Source organism: Oreochromis niloticus, linkage group LG23, assembly GCF_001858045.2.
Source record: "Oreochromis niloticus isolate F11D_XX linkage group LG23, O_niloticus_UMD_NMBU, whole genome shotgun sequence".
Classification (NCBI taxonomy): domain Eukaryota; kingdom Metazoa; phylum Chordata; class Actinopteri; order Cichliformes; family Cichlidae; genus Oreochromis; species Oreochromis niloticus.
Genome location: NC_031986.2, coordinates 24,349,015 through 24,367,865, shown reverse-complemented (window position 1 = coordinate 24,367,865; position 18,851 = coordinate 24,349,015). Strand labels below are relative to the sequence as shown.

Below are 18,851 nucleotides of genomic sequence, written 5' to 3'. Positions count from 1 at the left end.
TCGTCATAAAATGAGAACAGGTCAAATCAACAATTGACACTGACTAATTAATATTATATTATTGTATATATTGTTTGGAGTTTAGTCTGTTACTGTTACTATTTTTACCATTTCTTCTTGGAGGAACTGTAACCCACATAATTTCCTTAGGGATTAAGAAAGTATTCTGATTCTTAATGTTTTAGGATACATGACCTGCCATTATCCAATGACACATCTGCTTACCTGTATCTTTCTCCTTGTAGGAGCCATAATTAAATGTATTGAATTTTAATGATCACTGGGTTCATTTGTTTGGTTGCTATGGTGATGTGTAACGGGAGTCACGTGGGTGCTAGCGGCGACATTAAGAGGGCGTTGTCAGTCTGTCATTCACTGGTTTGATTTTGACAGAGCAGGGCTGGGTAGCCATAGTTTTTGTTGACCGCAGCACAACGAGTTTCCCCTTGTTTCATTAGAGCCTGTGATGTTTTAAGAGTTTGAATCGCGAGCCGATCACATTGCTCTGTAAACTTTTCAAGCACTTTAATAAACAAGCAAGCAATTCCACCTCTCGCATTATTGCCTAAAGTTGACAGCGCGTCAGGCAAATAGGCAGGCTCAGTCCCCGGCCTCTAGCGACTGTGGAAGTCGCTACACTCCTCCTCTTCTTTCTCTTTTTTTAAACTTTAAAAACGGGTTGTGTGTGAGACTTTAAATCAACAAAATATAAAATATAAATTTTAAATTGTTTTTGATCCCTTTACCCCGAGTCCTAAAGTGTATATTTATTTTTTTTAATCTTAAATATTTATTGTTCGTTTACTTGCACTGCTGTAACTGGAGCTTTGTCGTCTCGTCTCTCTATATACTGGACTGTATGTAGCGGAGATGACAATAAAGTTTACTTTGACTTCAGCAGCGAGCAGGCGCACTGAGGGCTCTCGCGCTCACTTTTAGCGTATAGAATTTTGAAAAAACATCGGTGCGAATTATAAGTCTGTATCATAATGTCTGATGTTTTTGTGTTTGTTGGTTTGCTTTTATTTTGTTTTATTTTGCGAGTTGGATATTAGATGCTGCTCCAGCCAGCCACAGAATCCCCCACCGCCCCGCCCTCTCCTCCCTGTGCCACAAGCAGCAGGCGCACCTTGCAAACGGAGGGCGCCCTTACTCCCAGCAGATGGGCGATAGAAAACCGATCGGTGCCTATGCCATTCCCAATATGCGCTGGCATGATGTCGGGGCAGCATGAGTACGAGCATTTTTTTTTTGCCGATGCCCGATCTCCAGATATCACTTGGTGTGCTCCAGACATTTTCATTCCGGTAAGTTCTAAATACGTTCATATCACACTTTATAGCTGAATAATATTATCGTTGGTGGTCTCGGAAGTTATAGAAAATGCGATCAAACATCGAATGGAGTGACTTTGCAGACATATGTGCCATGTGAAGATTCGCTAATTCTTTCGCACAACTGTAGGGAAGCCTGCCTATGAAATGGATCAAACAAATCCAGACTGGGTACCAACGCTACACATGGGGTACTCCGAAATCCGAACATCACATTCAGACCGTCACAGGAGGCGAACACAACGGCAACAAAAAAAAGCACTAGTAGGAGGTAAACAACAACCGCACCCCCAACCTCAATCTCTTATTTTAAAAGTTGATCTTAGTGTCCGTCAATCAACACATACAATTTTGAGTATTCATACGGCCTTAATGTATAAACCACTTAAAAATTCCCTTGTGTATTTGCACTCTTTGTATTGGACAGGCTTTCACAATGGAGCAGCAGAGTGTGAAGGTGAAGCCTCAGCAGAAGTTACCACAGAAGAGCAGCCAGAGATGGACACCACAGAAGAGCAACACCATAACAACCTTGTTATTTTGGCTGAGGGCCAGATTTGTGTTGGACAAGTAGAAGCAGAGGTAACGGGTGCAGATGCAGAAAACGGTGATCTCAGAGAGAGACAGACAGATCAAAGACCGACAAATGATTGTGTGCGCTGTGTACAGAGCAGAGCAGAAATAAACCGGCTGCTGGAGGAGAACAGAAAGCTTAAATCACTGTTGGACAAGACAGAGCTGAATGAAAACTTTTTAAAGGGTGACATGGAAAAAGTGAAATATTACACTGGTCTTACTTGTTTTGCTATTTTTATGTCCGTGCTAGACAATGTAAAAGCTTTCCTACCAACATCAAAGAAACTGTCGCATTTCCAAATGCTTTTACTCACACTTATGCGACTTAGACTTGATCTTCCTGTTCAGCATCTTAGTTATCTATTCAATGTCTCCCACAAAACTCTTTCTTCTGTCTTTGCTGATACAATTGACGTTTTGTATGCCCGCTTAGGAATACTTGTACACTGGCCAGAGAGGCACTGTCTGCAAGCAACAATGCCTCCACAATTTACGGAAACTTTTGGAAATCAGGTAGCCATCATTGTTGACTGTTTTGAAATTCGTACAGAACGACCATCTAATTTAAAGGCTCGTGCTCAAACGTACTCGCACTACAAGGGTACACACACCATGAAATACCTGATTGGGATTACTCCACAAGGTGCAATTTCATTCATTTCTAAGGGGTGGGGGGGCCGTGCATCAGATAAACACATCACAGAGCAATGTGGCATACTTAACAAGCTGTTACCAGGGGATGTAGTTTTGGCTGACAGAGACTTTGACATCAGCGATGCGGTGGGAATGATGTGTGCGGAGGTTAAGATCCCAGCATTTACAAGGGGCTTCTGTCAACTAGATGCCAAGGACATTGAAAATACACGAGCCATTGCACACCTAAGAATCCATGTCGAGCGAGTAATCGTTTTGCGCAATAAGTTCAAAATGCTACATACCACCATGCCAATCCGTTCTCTTCTTCCATGTGAGGGTGAAGACGTTACCTTTCTTGATAAAATTATGCGGATGTGTTGTGTTTTGGTTAACATGTGCCCCAGTGTGGTAGTGAAACCAGACACACATGAGACTTGTTCTTGTTAATTAATGATTGTGAAAACTTTGAGTATGTCTCTGAAGACATAGTACTAGGAAAACCTTTTTTTTAATGTGTAATTGTATGAACACACTGACATTACGTTATGTAACCATTTCTGTATCTGTATACTATAATCGACAGTTTATCATCGCTTTGAACTCTTTGTTTCACTAAAATGACGTTATAATAATAGCCAGATAACGACAAAGAACTGCATTTGACTCTTTATTTTACACTTTGACAATTGTTACATGGTAAGTGCTGCAGTGTTGAAATCAAGTTATACATATTTCAATGCACTTCTGACAAAAAACTAGACACCAGAAAGAAAAACGTTGTGACCACTCGGGGCTGCATTTCGCATAGAGAAATGTTTTCCTACTAGTTCAGGAAGGCACACCTTCTGAAAGAACTCCTGAGCTTTCTTTAAACGCGATTCCCAGAAGTGCACATCAGGGAAGATGCGTACAACTGCCATGTCTTTTTGTGTCCATACCACGAGGTCACAGTGCTTTGCGTTGGCCACAAAGACCTGTGTTTGCACTTGTGAGTAAAAGTGGTGTGTCTTCTTCAAGTTAAGTCCATCTGCTGTCAACTCGAGGCAGAAGTCTTTGTCATGCGCATCCAATGCTTGCTGAATGCTGTCAGATCTGTATTTAAATGGACATTTAATTTCCAGGCACCCCTTCCCACAACATTCACACGACCGTCAGGAGATGCACCTACTTCAGGAAAAGCCGTGTTAACAAGAAAACCACACATACGGACCTGTAGGTTTTTGTGACACGCTGACATTCTCTGGGTGTAGGCGTGTCGAGCGTCCTGTTCGTGCTCCAGTCCCCAAGTTGTTTGCACATTATAGACAGAGTTAACAGGGTAGCAAACACGATTAACCACAGTAATGGCGGGTTTTTCTACAGTGGTGGCAAACACAGCGTGCATCATTGAAGCTGTGATTCTCCCAGCATGCCAAACATACCATTCTGGGCTCTTGTGTTGTAGTCTTGTGCGTACCTCAATAGCTTCTGCCTGTTCTTCAGTAACTTTTGCTTTTACGTACTTTACACAGTGCAGTTGTAGCTCGGTAAGGCCAAGGGACTGTGCTCCTGTGTTGTGCAAACACGCCAGAGACAGTGGTAATGTGGATGACTTGACAGTGTGTGATGTGTAGTATTTCTCCAATCCAGACAAACACACTGCTTTATTGTGTTTTTGAAGTGTGTCTTTCTTTTTGAAGGACGGCTTCTTCTGGCTTTCACCACAGACGGTCTGTTTATATTTTCATCAAGAGTCTTTTTTTGTGCTGCTGAAGATGTAAAGTCAATGTTATGGCCAATCTCTGCCAGTATCTTCGTTGTGTTCCCAGGCAAAACCCAGTAGGCTGGTTCATCTGTGACAGTCTTTGTGCCACAGATCCTCACTGTTGCCTCCACTTTAAACAGAGGTGCAACGACATGGGTGCAGGTCTCTGCAACTCCGGCCATACAGGTGCAGTGTGCGGCTTCGACCTTCCCCGTGGTGCTTACAATTACCCATGGCCGTAATGCAGGTTCATTCAATCTTTGGGAGTGCAGTACCTGGAACATACAAGGGCAAGGTTGATGTAAAGACAATAAATGAAATGAGACAGGGAGGACACAAATTGGCGTTAAGTAATAATTTGCCCGATTATCAATGTGTTTGTTTGCATCTACTTTACAATTATGGGCACATAATATGATAACGATATTTTAGCAGTTCAATGATAAATGTATAATATTAATTATGGTCGGGGGTGGACAATGGCTATTTCACTCGATGCACTCCAGCTGACTTACCTTGGTATGAATGACGACGTACTCAGAGTTTGGCGGCTTGAAAATAGCCAAATCTTGCACCCAGCCGTTTGTAAATTGGATGTGCACCTCCAGTGACTTGTAATTACGAAACTGGTTTGCAGTGTAAGCGCTTACTCCACAAACAAGATACGTGAAGATATCGGGGTAGGACGGTGGCGGTAAGTCGTCTGGGTCTTTACTCCACTGCCGTATTTCATATGGGTCCAGATTTGCGATGCACTCTATTTTTTTCAACTACCGCTGCTTCGCCTCTGGACGCTATCGGTCTCTATACCGTCCGTTTTCTTTTGAGCGGCTTTTAAGCATGTTTCTTGTTGTCGTCGTTCCAACACAGTGTGTCTGTTTTGATTCGTAGACCCCGAAAATGGCGCCGCGCTCCCACAATGCATTGCGGCGTGACGTCAACTCCAAAGCCCTATGTGCTCAAATTGTGTTCATAAATATTTTGTACTTGTAAATCAGGATTTGTATGTGTAAAAAGAATTTGTGTGTGCATAAAAAAGATTTGTGTGTGGACTTAGCCAAAAAATACGTGTGAAACTCTGCACTCAAGTTTCAAGTTACAAGTACGAATTTTGACCCTATTTTTCTTCCTTTCATCTGATTGGCCAATGTCATGTCAATCACAAATTTAACTATCCAATCAGAGAACAGATGGGTTTGGTTATTGGAGGGGTGCTTTATGGAGCTTGAGGTCCTGAGGGAATAAATGCCCTTTTACATGCCAGACCAGCGTTTTCCTTCATCACCACGAAGGAAAACAGTCTGTGCTGGTCCGAGTTTGGTGATTTTTGTGTCACAGGTTTACATGCTTAATACAGGGACCTCCAGAGCCTTTTCAACAGCGCTGCAGACCTCGGGGGGGGGGGGGGGGGGGGGGGGGCAGTGTTGTGGAAATGACACAGTCTTCACTAGTGGGGATAGTTACAAAGGTTTCTTCGTTATGAATTAGCGTACATGTTTTTATTGAACATTTGAAGATAAAAAAACAGAAACTCTTGTAGAGGACATAAAGTCAGAGATAGAAACGACAAGGAGCAGGTGCATCTAGTACAGGTAGAGCTGCTGCAAAAACCCACAGAGCTCAGCAGCCAGCGCAACAAATTCTGGATCCTTGGCTTTTAGTTAGCATTAGCAGCACATGCTGCATCCAGTGTGAAAGGACCTTTATGCTGCGCACTGTGACTCACAGCCATGGTCCCGGGTCAGCCCTGACTTTGTGTTAAACTAATCATAAAGTAATAATGGTATTTCTAACCACTGATATACCACAACTTTATCCTTTCAACAGCTACTGAAAATTAGGGGACCTAGCTTCTATCGGATATTTATATAGAGATCCTCCAGCTTCAAACTGTATTACCCTTCAACAGTGTTGGGACTAACGCGTTATTAAGTAACGCGTTACAGTAACTACGTTATTATTGTGGTAACGAGCACGGTAACTAGTTATTATGCCAAAATCAGGAACGCGTTAGCCGTTACTGGGATTTAGATAGGGTCGTTACTCGTTACTTCGTGTGGTGGCTATCGCGGAGCTTCCACAGATTCAGTAACATTAGCAAGTGGTGGAGGCCAGCAGGTGGATGAGAGAAAGGGGACGCAGAAGGAAGAGAGAGCTGAGGCGGCCGCCGGTCCGAGTGTGAACTGAAATTCAGGTAAGAAGTTATGACCTGCAGTCTATCTGCGTCAGATATAAACCAAGTTTAGGTGGAGTTTATTTTTGTTATGCTGACTTTTTCGTACTGCGTACTAGCTAGCATGACGGAGTTTCTATACAGCTGGGTGGGTGCTATGATGTTAATGATGTTTAACTTTATTTTGTTCATAAGGTTAATTATTAGAGTTGCCAACCATCCCGTAAAAAACGGAGTCGTCTGGTATTCAGAGAAAATATCACGCATTTCGTATTGAGCTGAAAAGGAACGCAGTTTGTCCGGTACTTCAGCTACAATGAAAAAGACACAAAGCTGGAGCTGCACAGCTGCCTCTTCTTCTCTCATTCTTTCCCCCTCCCTCTCCTGTTTCTACTTCAGTCATGAAAACTGATCAATGATCAGCTGATCGGCTTTTCTCTCTTGTTTGTTTATTGCTCACTTTGCGCCAGAAAGAGGAAACCAGCGGATGTCGCGTTAAACAACAGCAGCACGTTTAAGCTTGATAAGCTGTTGTTAGAATTTATTTAATATTAATTTCTAGTATCAGCTGATGTTTGCTGGAGCCACAGCTGTAAAGCTGCTGGTCATGATGTCGGTTTGGATACGTGGTGAGAGGGAAACATGAAGCTGAAACCAGGAGATGTCCTTACTGAATCATCAGAGCTGAACAGGTGATGGAGAAACAAGTTTACCTTTTAGGTGACATGGATGAGTTGAAGGGAAGTTATGAACTGTTTCTGAGAGACAAATAACACCAGGATCCTTTTTTACTTAGCTGACAGCTGGTAACTGTGCAGGGGTGGATCTAGCAAAGTTTTGCCAGGGGGGCCAGGTAGGGCATTAACAGGGAGAGGGGGGCATAAGGAAATACTTTTCTTTCTTATTCTCATTTAAAATGTCTCGCTTTTAAAAAAATAATTATCTGAATCTTACAACAAACGATTGATAGATTGATACATATATACCATCAAAACAGTGTACATCACTGTCACAACAGCGTTTGTTTTCATTCAACGGCTTTATGATTTTTCCTATAATGGTGGGCCGGTCTCTAGTCAAAATGCCTGGGCCGATTTTTTGTCCCAAACCAGCCCTGTATACAGCTCATCTGCAGTCTGGTGTTACCTACATCTTCCTATTCGGAAGGCAGAATTTCCGAGTTCTGAGTACAATCGAAAGCACCACGACTGCAGTTTTTGTGTTGGATGTAAAAAGCACACATGACGCTGTGACGTAGGCTAGAATCATGGCAGCGGTCAATGACGGTCCAGGCGTGGGATTTCTCTCGTGGAAATATGCACATTATTTTTTTCTTTCTATTGGTAGGTGGCACAGTGCACTTGTGGCAAGCAGTAGCGGTTTTAGATACGGGCGACACGGGCGGTTGCCCGGGGCGGCATCGTGATGGGGGCGGCATCACGGGCATCGGCAAAAAAAGAAAAAAAACGCTCGTACTCATGCTGCCCCTACGGCAGCCAGTGCATATTGGGAATGGCACAGGCATCGATCGGTTTTCTATCGCCCATTTGCTGGAAGTAAGGGCGCCCTCCGTTTGCGTGGTGCGCCTGCTGCTTGCGGCGCAGAGAGGAGAGGGCGGGGCGGTGGGGGATTCTCTGGCTGACTGGAGCGGCATCTAATAACCAACTAGCAAAATAAAACAAAATAACAAACACGAAAACACCAGACATCATGATACAGACTTATAATTTGCACCGATGTTTTTTCAAAATTCTATACACGAAAAGTGAGCGCGAGAGCCCTCGGTGCGCCTGCTCGCTGCTGAAGTCAAAGTAAACTTTATTGTCATCTCCGCTACATACAGTCCAGTATATAGAGAGACGAGACGACGAGGCTCCAGTTACAGCAGTGCAAGTAAACAAACAATAAATATAAGAAGAGTAAGAAAATAAATATACACTTTAGGACTCGGGGTAAAGGGATCAATGACAATTCAAAATTTACAGTCTGATGATTTAAAGTCTCACACACAACCAGTCGAAAGGGGAGGAGCCCCGGCTGCTTCCAAATCGAGCACATTTCATTCCTAATGTTGTAAATCCAAGTCTGTTATGTATTCATGATTTGAATCCTGGGTTGTGTGAAATCTCAGAAATGCACCCTAGGCAAAGTGAATCTGTGAACTAAGGTGTAGGTCTGTTAGGATATGTTGTGGTGATCCTCGGGTTGAAGGATGGGTGTTCATTCTGGAGTGCAAAATTAAAACCAATGGAAGATGGACAAGAAAAGTTCAAAGCCATCAGGTGCTCAGTTTAGAAAAAATAGAAAAGAAGAGGAGGAGAAACGAGCAAAAGATACAGGTAAGCAGATGTGTCATTGGATAATGGCAGGTCATCCTGAAACAGTCAGAATCAGAATACTTTATTAATTCCTAAGGAAATTACGTGTGTTACAGCTGCTCCAAGAAGAAATGGTAAAAATAGTAACACTAACAAATTAAACTCCAAACAATACATTATGTTACAGATTTTAATATTAATTAGTCATTGTCAGTTGTTGATTTGTCCTGTTCTCATTGTATGAAGAATTATGATGGCTGTTTGGTAGCCGTTTGCATACTATGCATACTCACTCTGTCTTCATATGTGTATGTGGACAACAGTTTTATGTTAATGTACGATCCTTAATATGTTTTGTGTGTGTGTGTGTGTGTGTGTGTGTGTGCGTGTGTGTGTGTGTGTGTGTGTGTGTGGTGGAGGGGGGCGCCAGAGGGAGTGTTCGCCCAGGGCGCCAAACAGGCTAGGACCGCCACTGGTGGCAAGTAAGCAAGCTAGAAGACTGGCAAAGTAATGGAAGCAACACATTAACAAGAGAATTCTGAGTAAAAACAAAGTTACTTTCCCTAGTAACTAGTTACTTTGAAAGTAACGAGTAACTTGAAGTAACTGAGTTACTTTTGATAGAAGTAACTAGTAATGTAACTAAGTTACTAATTTAAAGTAACTTACCCAACACTGCCCTTCAAGGACCTGCAGTTCAAAAAAGCGCCCCTCCGACAGCCAAACCCATCTGTTCTCTGATTGGATAGTTAAATTTGTGATTGACATGACATTGACCAATCAGATGAAAGGAAGAAAAATAGGGTCAAAATTCGTACTTGTAACTTGAAACTTGAGTTCAGAGTCCACACAAAAATCTTTTTTATGCACACACAAATTCTTTTTACACATACAAATCTTTTTTACACACACAAATTCTTTTTACACATACAAATCCTGATTTACAAAATATTTATGACCACAATTTGAACCCATACACGTCGACGGGATTTCTTTTTAAAATGAAAACGGAAAATCTCAGTTTTCAAAAATACCCTGTGGACATAGCCTTAAATAACAGAAAAACAAACCATCTGTGTAATTATAATTAGGTGTGGTTGTCTTTTTTACTGTCTAAGGATATTCAACATTGTTATCAATACATTTTACAAGAAATGCCTCTCTGTGCAAAATGGGTTTAAAAACGTAAACAAATCTGGGATACTGTTTGTCCATGATTTGGACAGGGGGAATAAATTGCGCCAGGATCAGCCTGATATTGTTTGTATCCCACTCTAACTTTACTGTATAAAGAGCTAACATCTCCAGTAGTTAATCACTATAAGAAGTAGTGATGGTAAATTTGATTCTTTTTACTGAATCGAGTTTTAATGAGTCACTCACCAAAGTGAATCGGGTTTTTTGAGTCATTTGAGTCACTGAGTCAGTTGACCAGAGAGTGCAAAAAATGTACATTTTCACTCAAACTTAATTTCTTTTCTCTTTTCATGTATATCCTACTGCTAAGATGAGTGATTCTAAAAGAAAACAACTATTTTATAGAGCAAAAAAGAGCAAAAAAAATTCCTAAAGGGAACATTTATTTTGTTTATTTTTATTTTATTAGTATTTTCCTTAAATGTGTCAAATATATATTTTCTCATCTAAATGTCCACTGAGCTGTGAGCCAGGGGGCGGTAATGCGCCTTAACATTGGTTGCCAACCAAGAAGAAGAAGAAGAAGAAGAAGAAGCTGTGAGCCAGGAGGGAGGGGGTGAGTGAGTGAGTGAGTGATTCGTTTGCTCTATGATTCAGCACAGGAGGGAGGGGGTGAGCGAGTCCTGAGTGATTCGCTTTCGCTTACGATTCAGCACAGGAGGGAGGGGGTTAGTGAGTCCTGAGTGATTCGCTCGCTCTATGATTCAGCACAGGAGGGAGGGGGTGAGTGAGTGAGTGAGTGAGTGATTCGTTCGCTCTATGATTCAGCACAAGAGGGAGGGGGTGAGCAAGTCCTGAGTGATTTGCTTACCCTACGATTCAGCACAGGAAAGGAGGGGGTGAGTAGCTCAAATGTGCTGTTAGCATGTTAGCAGAGCGATGCTACTGTGAACCGAGGAGCTATTGTCTTGATGTGAGCTTCTACTCAGGGTTTTTTCTTCCAGTTCAGAGCAGAAATGTTTTTGTTAAGATACTGGATGTTGTGTTTTTCTCCACAATTTTAATTATAAGCTAGATATATTGCTGCTAACAGCAACAGGGATGAGTCAGTGAGTCAGTTGGGCTTGTGAATCATGATTCATGAGTCAGTAAAGTGATTCTCGAGTATTGAACGATTCGTGCATGATTCGCGCATCACTAATAAGAAGTGTTTGTGAACTAAAAATCAAGAATGTGGGATACTGTTTGTCTGTGATTTGGAGAGCCCAGTGCGTGCTCCTGATGCAAGGGAAACAAATTCTGTATACCTCTCTTGGCACCACCGTTGTGGAGGTGAAGCCAAAGGCAAGATAGGCTTCATCATCACAGTTCAATAATACAGTCTCTCAACTGTGCTGCAGGTCTGAAAAATCACTTTAAAAAGTTGGGTCTGGTCAACAGGTCTTTTCAGCTTTTTGTGGAGGTCAGGTGACTTCCAAAAGCACTGAATTCAGCTGCAACTGATCACACACTTAATTAAATATACTGGCCTCCAGTACAACTGGAAAGTACTTGTTTTACTTCAGAACCAGGATTACAGAGTTCTACTACAGTAACAGTAGAGTTACAAAAGTTGGACTAGGATTAAAGATATTTTGGAAATTGAGACAACAGAGAAGTTTATTTCAAGTTCTGTGAAGTATATCACAAGTGAAAAAGAACCAAACATCTAAGTATATACAGTCATACACAGGGAAATAATGAATATAAAGAATGTGTAGCATGAAAGTAAACTAACCAACTAAAGGAGCAAACTGGAACCATGCACCATACGTGGTTTGAACAAGAAAAAAGGAAGAAGTTTGAAGCATATTTACAGCCTGATTAAAAGATTTTGTTCCTGCTTTCACAAGCCTTTGCTTTTTACTTAAGAGTCGGATGTATGTGCAGAAATATTAAGCAAGAAGGCTTCAAAAAAAGAACTAGCACCATAAGACATTGGTGGTGATCGCATTTTAGAATAAGAGAAAGCATTTTGACTTCTACATGCACATGACAGTACACTACTTCTGTATATGAAACCACAGACTTCACTTTGGCTTCATTTTTCAGCCACAGAGGCTGAAAATAAAGCCAGTGCTGAAACTACAGCGTATCTAATGCCCAATAGAGCCTGGCTCCAAAAATGAGTCAATCCCCATAGACTACTGTGTTAAAATGTCCAAATTTATAGCAGAAGTACTGATGGGATTTCCGGCTCTTTTTAGAGAACCGGCTCTTTCGGCTCGGCTCACTAAAAAGAGCCGGCTCTTTCGGCTCCGAACCGGCTCTTCAGGTTTTTTTGTTGCTTTAATTAATTTATTATTAACAATAATATAAAATTATGCACAAAAGGAATTACTAATGTAAAAAAAAAAAGTGGTTTTATTTATATATGTTTATATATAAATATATACGGTGGCCCCTCAGACAAAGCACGTACAAACTCCAAAACACATTTCTAGCGTTAACTGAACTTCCAAACCAGAGCTACCTAGATCACTTAAATTACACAATTGAAAGCATATGTGTATTGTTTGTGTATTTATACACAAGCACTTACATATATATTCAAATAATTTAAAAAAATGTTCATTTACCTGTTACTACCACACACCAAATCCGGTTGTTGGTACTTGCTGGCTTGTGTAGCCACTAAGTAACAAAAGCTCAACACTGTGCATAGCATTCTGGAGCACTTCTTTTGTCTTTTGTATGTGTTTTGGAGTTTTTACGTGTTTTGGAGTTTTTACGTATTTTGGAGTTTGTACGTGCTTCAGGGTTTGTACGTGCTTCAGAGTTCGTATGTGTTTTGAAGTTTGTACGTGCTTTGTCTCTAGGAGCCACCGTAAATATACTTTTATTTATTCACTCCACATAAAATGTAATAAATAAATCATATAATACAAAAACCAACTATTCACATTTCAACTTTTAACTATTTAAATTTTCAGCTTTTTCCTTTTAAACAAATTTAAAGTGAAACAACACAAAACACTGCAAACCACAACACAATTAAATATAAATTAAAATATGAAAACAAAAAGAAGATGCACATTCTCTGTCATATGGGCCTGCATGAATACACTTTCCGAATCCTTTATCATCTGCAACTGAAAATAGTTGTGGATGATTACTATACCTTTCTAATGTGACGTTGTTGTCCCTGGCTCTCTTTCTTTGTCTCTCCCTCCTGCTCCTGTGCTACTGCGAGTGTAACTACCACCACTCCCCCCTCTTCCCAGCGCAAAGCACAAGGCTCGCGTGCGGAGTGAAGCGAAAAAAAGTGCGAGAGAGAGGGTGAGAGAAAGAAAGAAACAAACAAACCCACGGCTCGCGATAAGGAGTCGGCTCGCGTCGTTCACTTCAAAGATTCGGCTCTAAGAGTCGTTTCGTTTGCGACCAACACATCACTAACCAGAAGTAAACATGTTTGTAGCCTGGTACAAAACAGCTTTGGTTCCTAAAGCTAACTTCTCCCTGTATAGCACTTATACAGGGAACTAATCTTTTTACAACTCGTCTGTTTGTATTTAATCAAAGGCTTAAAGTTGGGTAGTGGACACTTTAATTAACAGGTGCTGACCTTTGGGATTATGAACTGAATATTTTGGGGATTTGGACATTTGAAGATGCTGGTCTGTTGGAAACTGTACCATTTTGTTGTTGTTTTGTTGTTGTTGTTTTCTGACAGTTTACATTAAAAACAAGAAAGAAAATCTTCAAATGAATCGATAACAGGAACAGGATCATTTTATTTACAATGACATTTTCCTGTATTCCTGTGATATGATTTCATCTCAACTTCTTAGCTGTATCTTGGCTCAAAATAATTGCTTTCAAGGTTCATTCTGTTACAAGTAGCACTTAGAAGAAATAATAATTAGCTGCTTTATTAATTCCAGAGGAACAGATGCAAGTGTTCGTGTGTATTGTAGTTTTAGGGCAACCAAACTGACAAAAACAGATTTCTCAGAGAAATTACACAAATTAATAGTAGAAACCATGCTAACGTGGGACCACCTCTTTCAAATGTAGTAAGGGTTTGTAATATAAAGAGTGTGGACTCTCTGACTGACAGGCAGCTGTAGCTGTTAGCTGTCTGCTAGACGTTGTCTGAGGTATTTGGAATTTTTAAACTGCGGTACTGTGGTTTTGGTGATATGTGGAATTTGGTAATAAACAGATTCATATCATCAGCATATAGTGATAGTTTATGCTCAGTTTGTCCCTTTTGGAGTATTTTCCATGAAGTTATCTGACAAATAATATGACTTACTATGCTTTTAATTGTCCGAGCAGACCGTTCAAGAAGTTTTAGTTTTGATGACTAAAGATTCTAGGATTTCAGAATAATGTACTAATATCACCTGCTAAAACCTGAACTCACAGTTAGAAGCACTTTAAAAAAAATTACTTCTGTTTTTTAAATTAAAGTCAAACTGAACCACTCCATCCCTGATGATGTGGAGTTTAACATAAAATATTGCCATTTTTAATCATTCTCGCACACAATATATGCTTTAATATCTATGCCTTTAAAAACTGAACGAAAAGAAAAGAAAGTTTCTACTTTCTAAGATTGGACTTGCCACAATGGATATTTTTTTTAACTTGAAACTATCCACCGATTTTTTTTTACACTTATCCAGTTAAGGGTTGCAGTTGGGCTGGAGCCTATACCTGCTGTCACAGGGTAACAAACACAGTAGATACTTTGACAGTTCACCAATATGCAACAGGGCTCACAGAGAGAAAGCCAGACAACCATCCACATCCACAGTCAATGTAGGATCACCAATGCCTGCGTACCATGGTAGGAAGCCTAAGTTCCCAGAAAGAAGCCAAGCAAATACAGGAAAAACATGCAAACTCCACAAAGAAAGGCCCAAGACTGGATTTTAATCCTTGCTGTGTAGTGACAATGCTACAGACCACACAACTGTGCCACCCATTGTGAAAACAGTTGAATAAAATTATCAACTAAAGATCAGCTTACTGATTTGTTCTGCAGCTTCTGACCATATCTCATGGTTGTCATCAGTGGGGACAGATTACTGTATTGTTTTTAGGGCTTCTTCTCTGTGTCGGTTTAAATTTCATGATAAATATATGATTACTTCAATTTCCCTATTGAAACAGGTGAAACAGACTGATTGACAGGACAGATGATCAGAGGTGCAGAGTTTTCACCATCAACATTAACACCGGAATAGAGCAGTGGGTAGAGTTTCTCAGTAAAGTAGAAGCCAGTAAAGGAGTAGATAGGAGCTGCATTATCTACATCATAAAAAGAAACTAGTCCTTCCTCATAATCCACAAACACCCCCACCTTCTCAAGATCAGACTGAAGAAAGAGAGGGACTTGGGGGTCATCAAGAGCTAAACAAATATTTTTATGTACAACTACAGTCCAGTAACCTTTCTCAGGGCTCAGTGTGATGACTTCCTTCCTGTTGACTGACTGTCTGGCCATTCCTAAAATCCAGTTGGTCTTGTCTTTAACCTGAACCTCAAAGTAAAATCTGCCTGAAGATAAACTCTGCTTTCCTAAAACACAACCACTATTAGAAAATCTCTCTGGGTTGTCTGGAATATTCCTCTTCTTTTCACCATAGTGTACTTGTTTTCCAGCATTAGACAGGATGAGATGAGGATGTGCTGTATCAGGATCAAGAGTCACATCCACTGCATACTGCTGGACCCTCTTCAGCTCAGCCTCAAACACTTCTTCAAACTCTTCATCCAGTGTCTCTTTCAGCTGATCCACAGCTCTCACCACAGTCCCCTCATATGATGGTGGATGGATACTGACCTCTGTCCAGTCTTTGGTGGTTGGAGCAGGTTTCAGGGATGAGAAGCTTTGGAGGAGGTGGAGGTGATCTTTAGAACGTGAGAGCTGCTCCACCTCAGAGCTTCTCTTCATCAGCTCAGAGATTTCCTGTTCCAGATCTTTGATGAAACCTTCAGCCTGTTTCTCTGTTGTTTCCTGTTTGCCTTCAATCTCCTCTATGAGCTCGTTCAGGCGTCTGTCAACAGACTCCTTCAGAGCAGTGAAGACCTGAACACCTTCTGCTTTCTGTCTGTCTGCAGCATCTTTACTCATCTTCACTGATTTTTTGATCTCCTGAATCTTCAGTCGTCTCTTCGTGATCATCTGTTGAATTTCAGCCTCAGTCTTCCCCAGTTCTGCCTTCTTTCCTTCATATTCTTCTCTCATAGGAACAAACTCATGAGTCTTGTGGTCTAAAACAGAGCAGAGCATGCAGACACATGTCTGATCGGTCTTACAGAACAGCTCCAGAGGTTTATCGTGCTTCATACACATCCTGCCTTCCAGGTTCTCCTCAGGATCAATCAGCTGATGTCTTTTCAGACCTTTCATTGTCAGATGAGGCTCCAGGTGAGTCTGACAGTAGGAGGCCAGACACACCAGGCAGGACTTCAGGGCCTTCAGTTTGGTTCCAGTGCAGATGTCACAGGGAACTTCTCCTGGTTTGGCAGCTTGTTGCTCTGAGCTGCTGCTGCTGACTTTCTGCTGAAGTTCACATTTGAACTGAGCAACCATCTCAGAAATGAAAGTGTTGATGTACAGCCGAGGTCTTCTCTTGAACAACTTTATACATATGGGACAGTGACACCGCTCACGGATATCCCAGTGTTGACTGATGCAGTTTTTGCAGAAGTTGTGTCCACATGGTGTGGTGACTGGATCGGTGAAGACATCCAGACAGATGGAGCACAGAAACTGTGCTTCAGATAGAAGACAGCTGGCAGCAGACATGTCTGCACTCTGAGTGAGGAAGAAAATAAAATTATTTTATTTTAAATTCAATTTAAAGTGGACCTGCTTTTCATTCTTTCCTGTCACATATCTTCTGTTCAAGTGGTGGATGTTCATGTTAATTAGGTTAAATAGGACCAACATTTCAATTAATGAGGTCCTTAGTGGAAGTAATCCCCATAAGCCTTAAGTTCAGACTTCAGACTGCTCCAAACACTAGGTTACACAGAGTGGGTTTTTTTTGTAACTCTTCCATCTGTTTGATGACAAACCAGCCACAGTGAGAGGGGGCATTTTCATCCCATATCAGTTGGACCCGGAGTCAACAGTGACCTCCTCCGGTGATATTGATCAATAGGGTTCCAATGTTGTGCTACTGCTAGCCGATGACAAAGAAAGAAGAAAGGAATAAGGCAGAAGGAGGCAGTGAGAGGGAAAACAAAGACAAGACTGTGAAGGTGAGAGTAGGGACTTAAATTATAGGCACTATTAGTCATAAAGAAAAAGAGAGAAAGGAGGACTGAAAGTTAGTAGAAGCAAGAGAAAATAGATGTGTCTAAATAAGAGGGACAAAGGTGTAACATTCTATTGTTTAGCCAGTCTCTTTTACTGATTTAATTTCACTTATTCTGTATTGTAACTTGGTTTTGCGTTGTTTTATTGCATTTTGTTTTCTTATTTACTTTACTCTGTTTTGTGCACAGTGCTTTGTGACAACTTATGTGTGAATAGTGCTTTATAAACACATACTTAACTTCAGAAAAGTTGGGATGTCCTTTAAATTAAAAAAAACCCCTGAAAACTAAAAGACTTTCAAATCATATGAACCAATATTTTATTCGCAACAGAACATAAATAACTTTGGAAATGTTTAAAGTGATAAATTTAACAATTTCATGCACTGTTTCCATTCACTGTTTGCAATGTTTTCATTTACAGGCACTGCTCTATCTCATTTACTGCTGCCTACATGAGTCTCTGACCGTCACTGAGTCACATGACCACACAATAACATAAACATCAGAGTGAGGAGGACGGCAGGGAGAAATGTGCACTTGCATCAGAGGAGTGATGTTCGCACCAACATTTCTACTGTTTGATTAAACAGGAGAAAATTGTTGAACTTAGAGAAAAGACACAAACTAAAGTATCTATCTTATTACACCAGTATTGATCTGATACCAGCATGAATTTTATTTACTGTATTTACTATCGATATTTCAATTTATTTGCCCATCCCTAGTCCAAACAACAGAGATTTATTTAATAAGAAGTGACACACCTTAATGTTTCCACATTTCTATTAAAACCAGTGTGACTGTAATGAGTCATCATGAAAGGATCTGAGTGAACTGAAGATTTGTGTTGAAACATGAATAGACTCAGCTGAATGCCTGCCTCTCCCTGCAGGTGTGTCAAGCACAGACCCTGTCAGACCCTGACATTAGAGATGAAAGGTTTTAACTGTAAACATCTTTTTCTCTGTGCAACAAATGTAGTCTGACCAGTGCTGCTATTAAATCAACTCTTATTGCATCCTTTCAAAAAAGGTGAAAACACACCAGCTTCAGCAGCATTACTGTAATATTTCCTGGAATGGATGGAAATGGCTGTGGTGACCATGTACAAGAAGAAGTTTGGAGAAGATGGCTCTAACAAAAAGAGTCAGCATGACATGAACAGAGCATTGAAACATGAATGTGATCAGCTGCACTCACTGCTGTTTGTTGTGTTGTTGAGGAAAACCTGATAGACTCAGTTGAATCTCCGCCTCTCCCTGCAGGTGTATCAGGCACAAAGCAGCGAGCTCTTCAGACCCTGAAATTAGAGACGAAAGGTTTTAAATGTAAACTTCTTTTTCTCTGTACAACAAATGTAATCTGATCAGTGCTGCTATTAAATCATCTCTTACTTCATCCTTTTGAAAATGTGAAACACACCAGCTGCAGCAGTGTTACAGTTGTTTTTTTCTTGACACAGAGAGAGTTTAAGTTTAAAACAGTGTGATCGTAATCATCTGTACTCACCAGTGTTGGACAGAAGCTCTGCTGTGCTGCTCAGAAAGGCTGGATGAGCTCAGTTTAAGGTTCCTTTGAAGAGAAACAGATTTGCTGAACTGCAGCTTTCATTT

At 40.9% G+C, this 18,851-nt stretch overlaps 1 protein-coding gene and 1 long non-coding RNA gene across 2 annotated transcripts; one reads left to right on the top strand and one right to left on the bottom strand.

The window, feature by feature from the left end:
* Window positions 1–1,269: 1,269 nt before the first annotated feature.
* LOC112843825 (uncharacterized) lies at window positions 1,270–1,930 on the top strand. Its single transcript, XR_003216345.1, has 3 exons — window positions 1,270–1,307; window positions 1,465–1,605; window positions 1,762–1,930. It is a non-coding gene; the product is annotated as an uncharacterized LOC112843825 (long non-coding RNA).
* A 12,659-nt stretch (window positions 1,931–14,589) lies between these two features.
* Window positions 14,590–18,851, bottom strand: LOC100710272 (E3 ubiquitin-protein ligase TRIM39-like). Its single transcript, XM_003454697.2, has 3 exons — window positions 18,748–18,851; window positions 18,439–18,538; window positions 14,590–16,729 (listed from the first exon to the last, which is right to left on the bottom strand). Exon 3 carries the CDS (start codon window positions 16,718–16,720, stop codon window positions 15,053–15,055), a length of 1,668 nt encoding a protein of 555 aa, XP_003454745.1. The 5' UTR covers window positions 16,721–16,729; window positions 18,439–18,538; window positions 18,748–18,851; the 3' UTR covers window positions 14,590–15,052.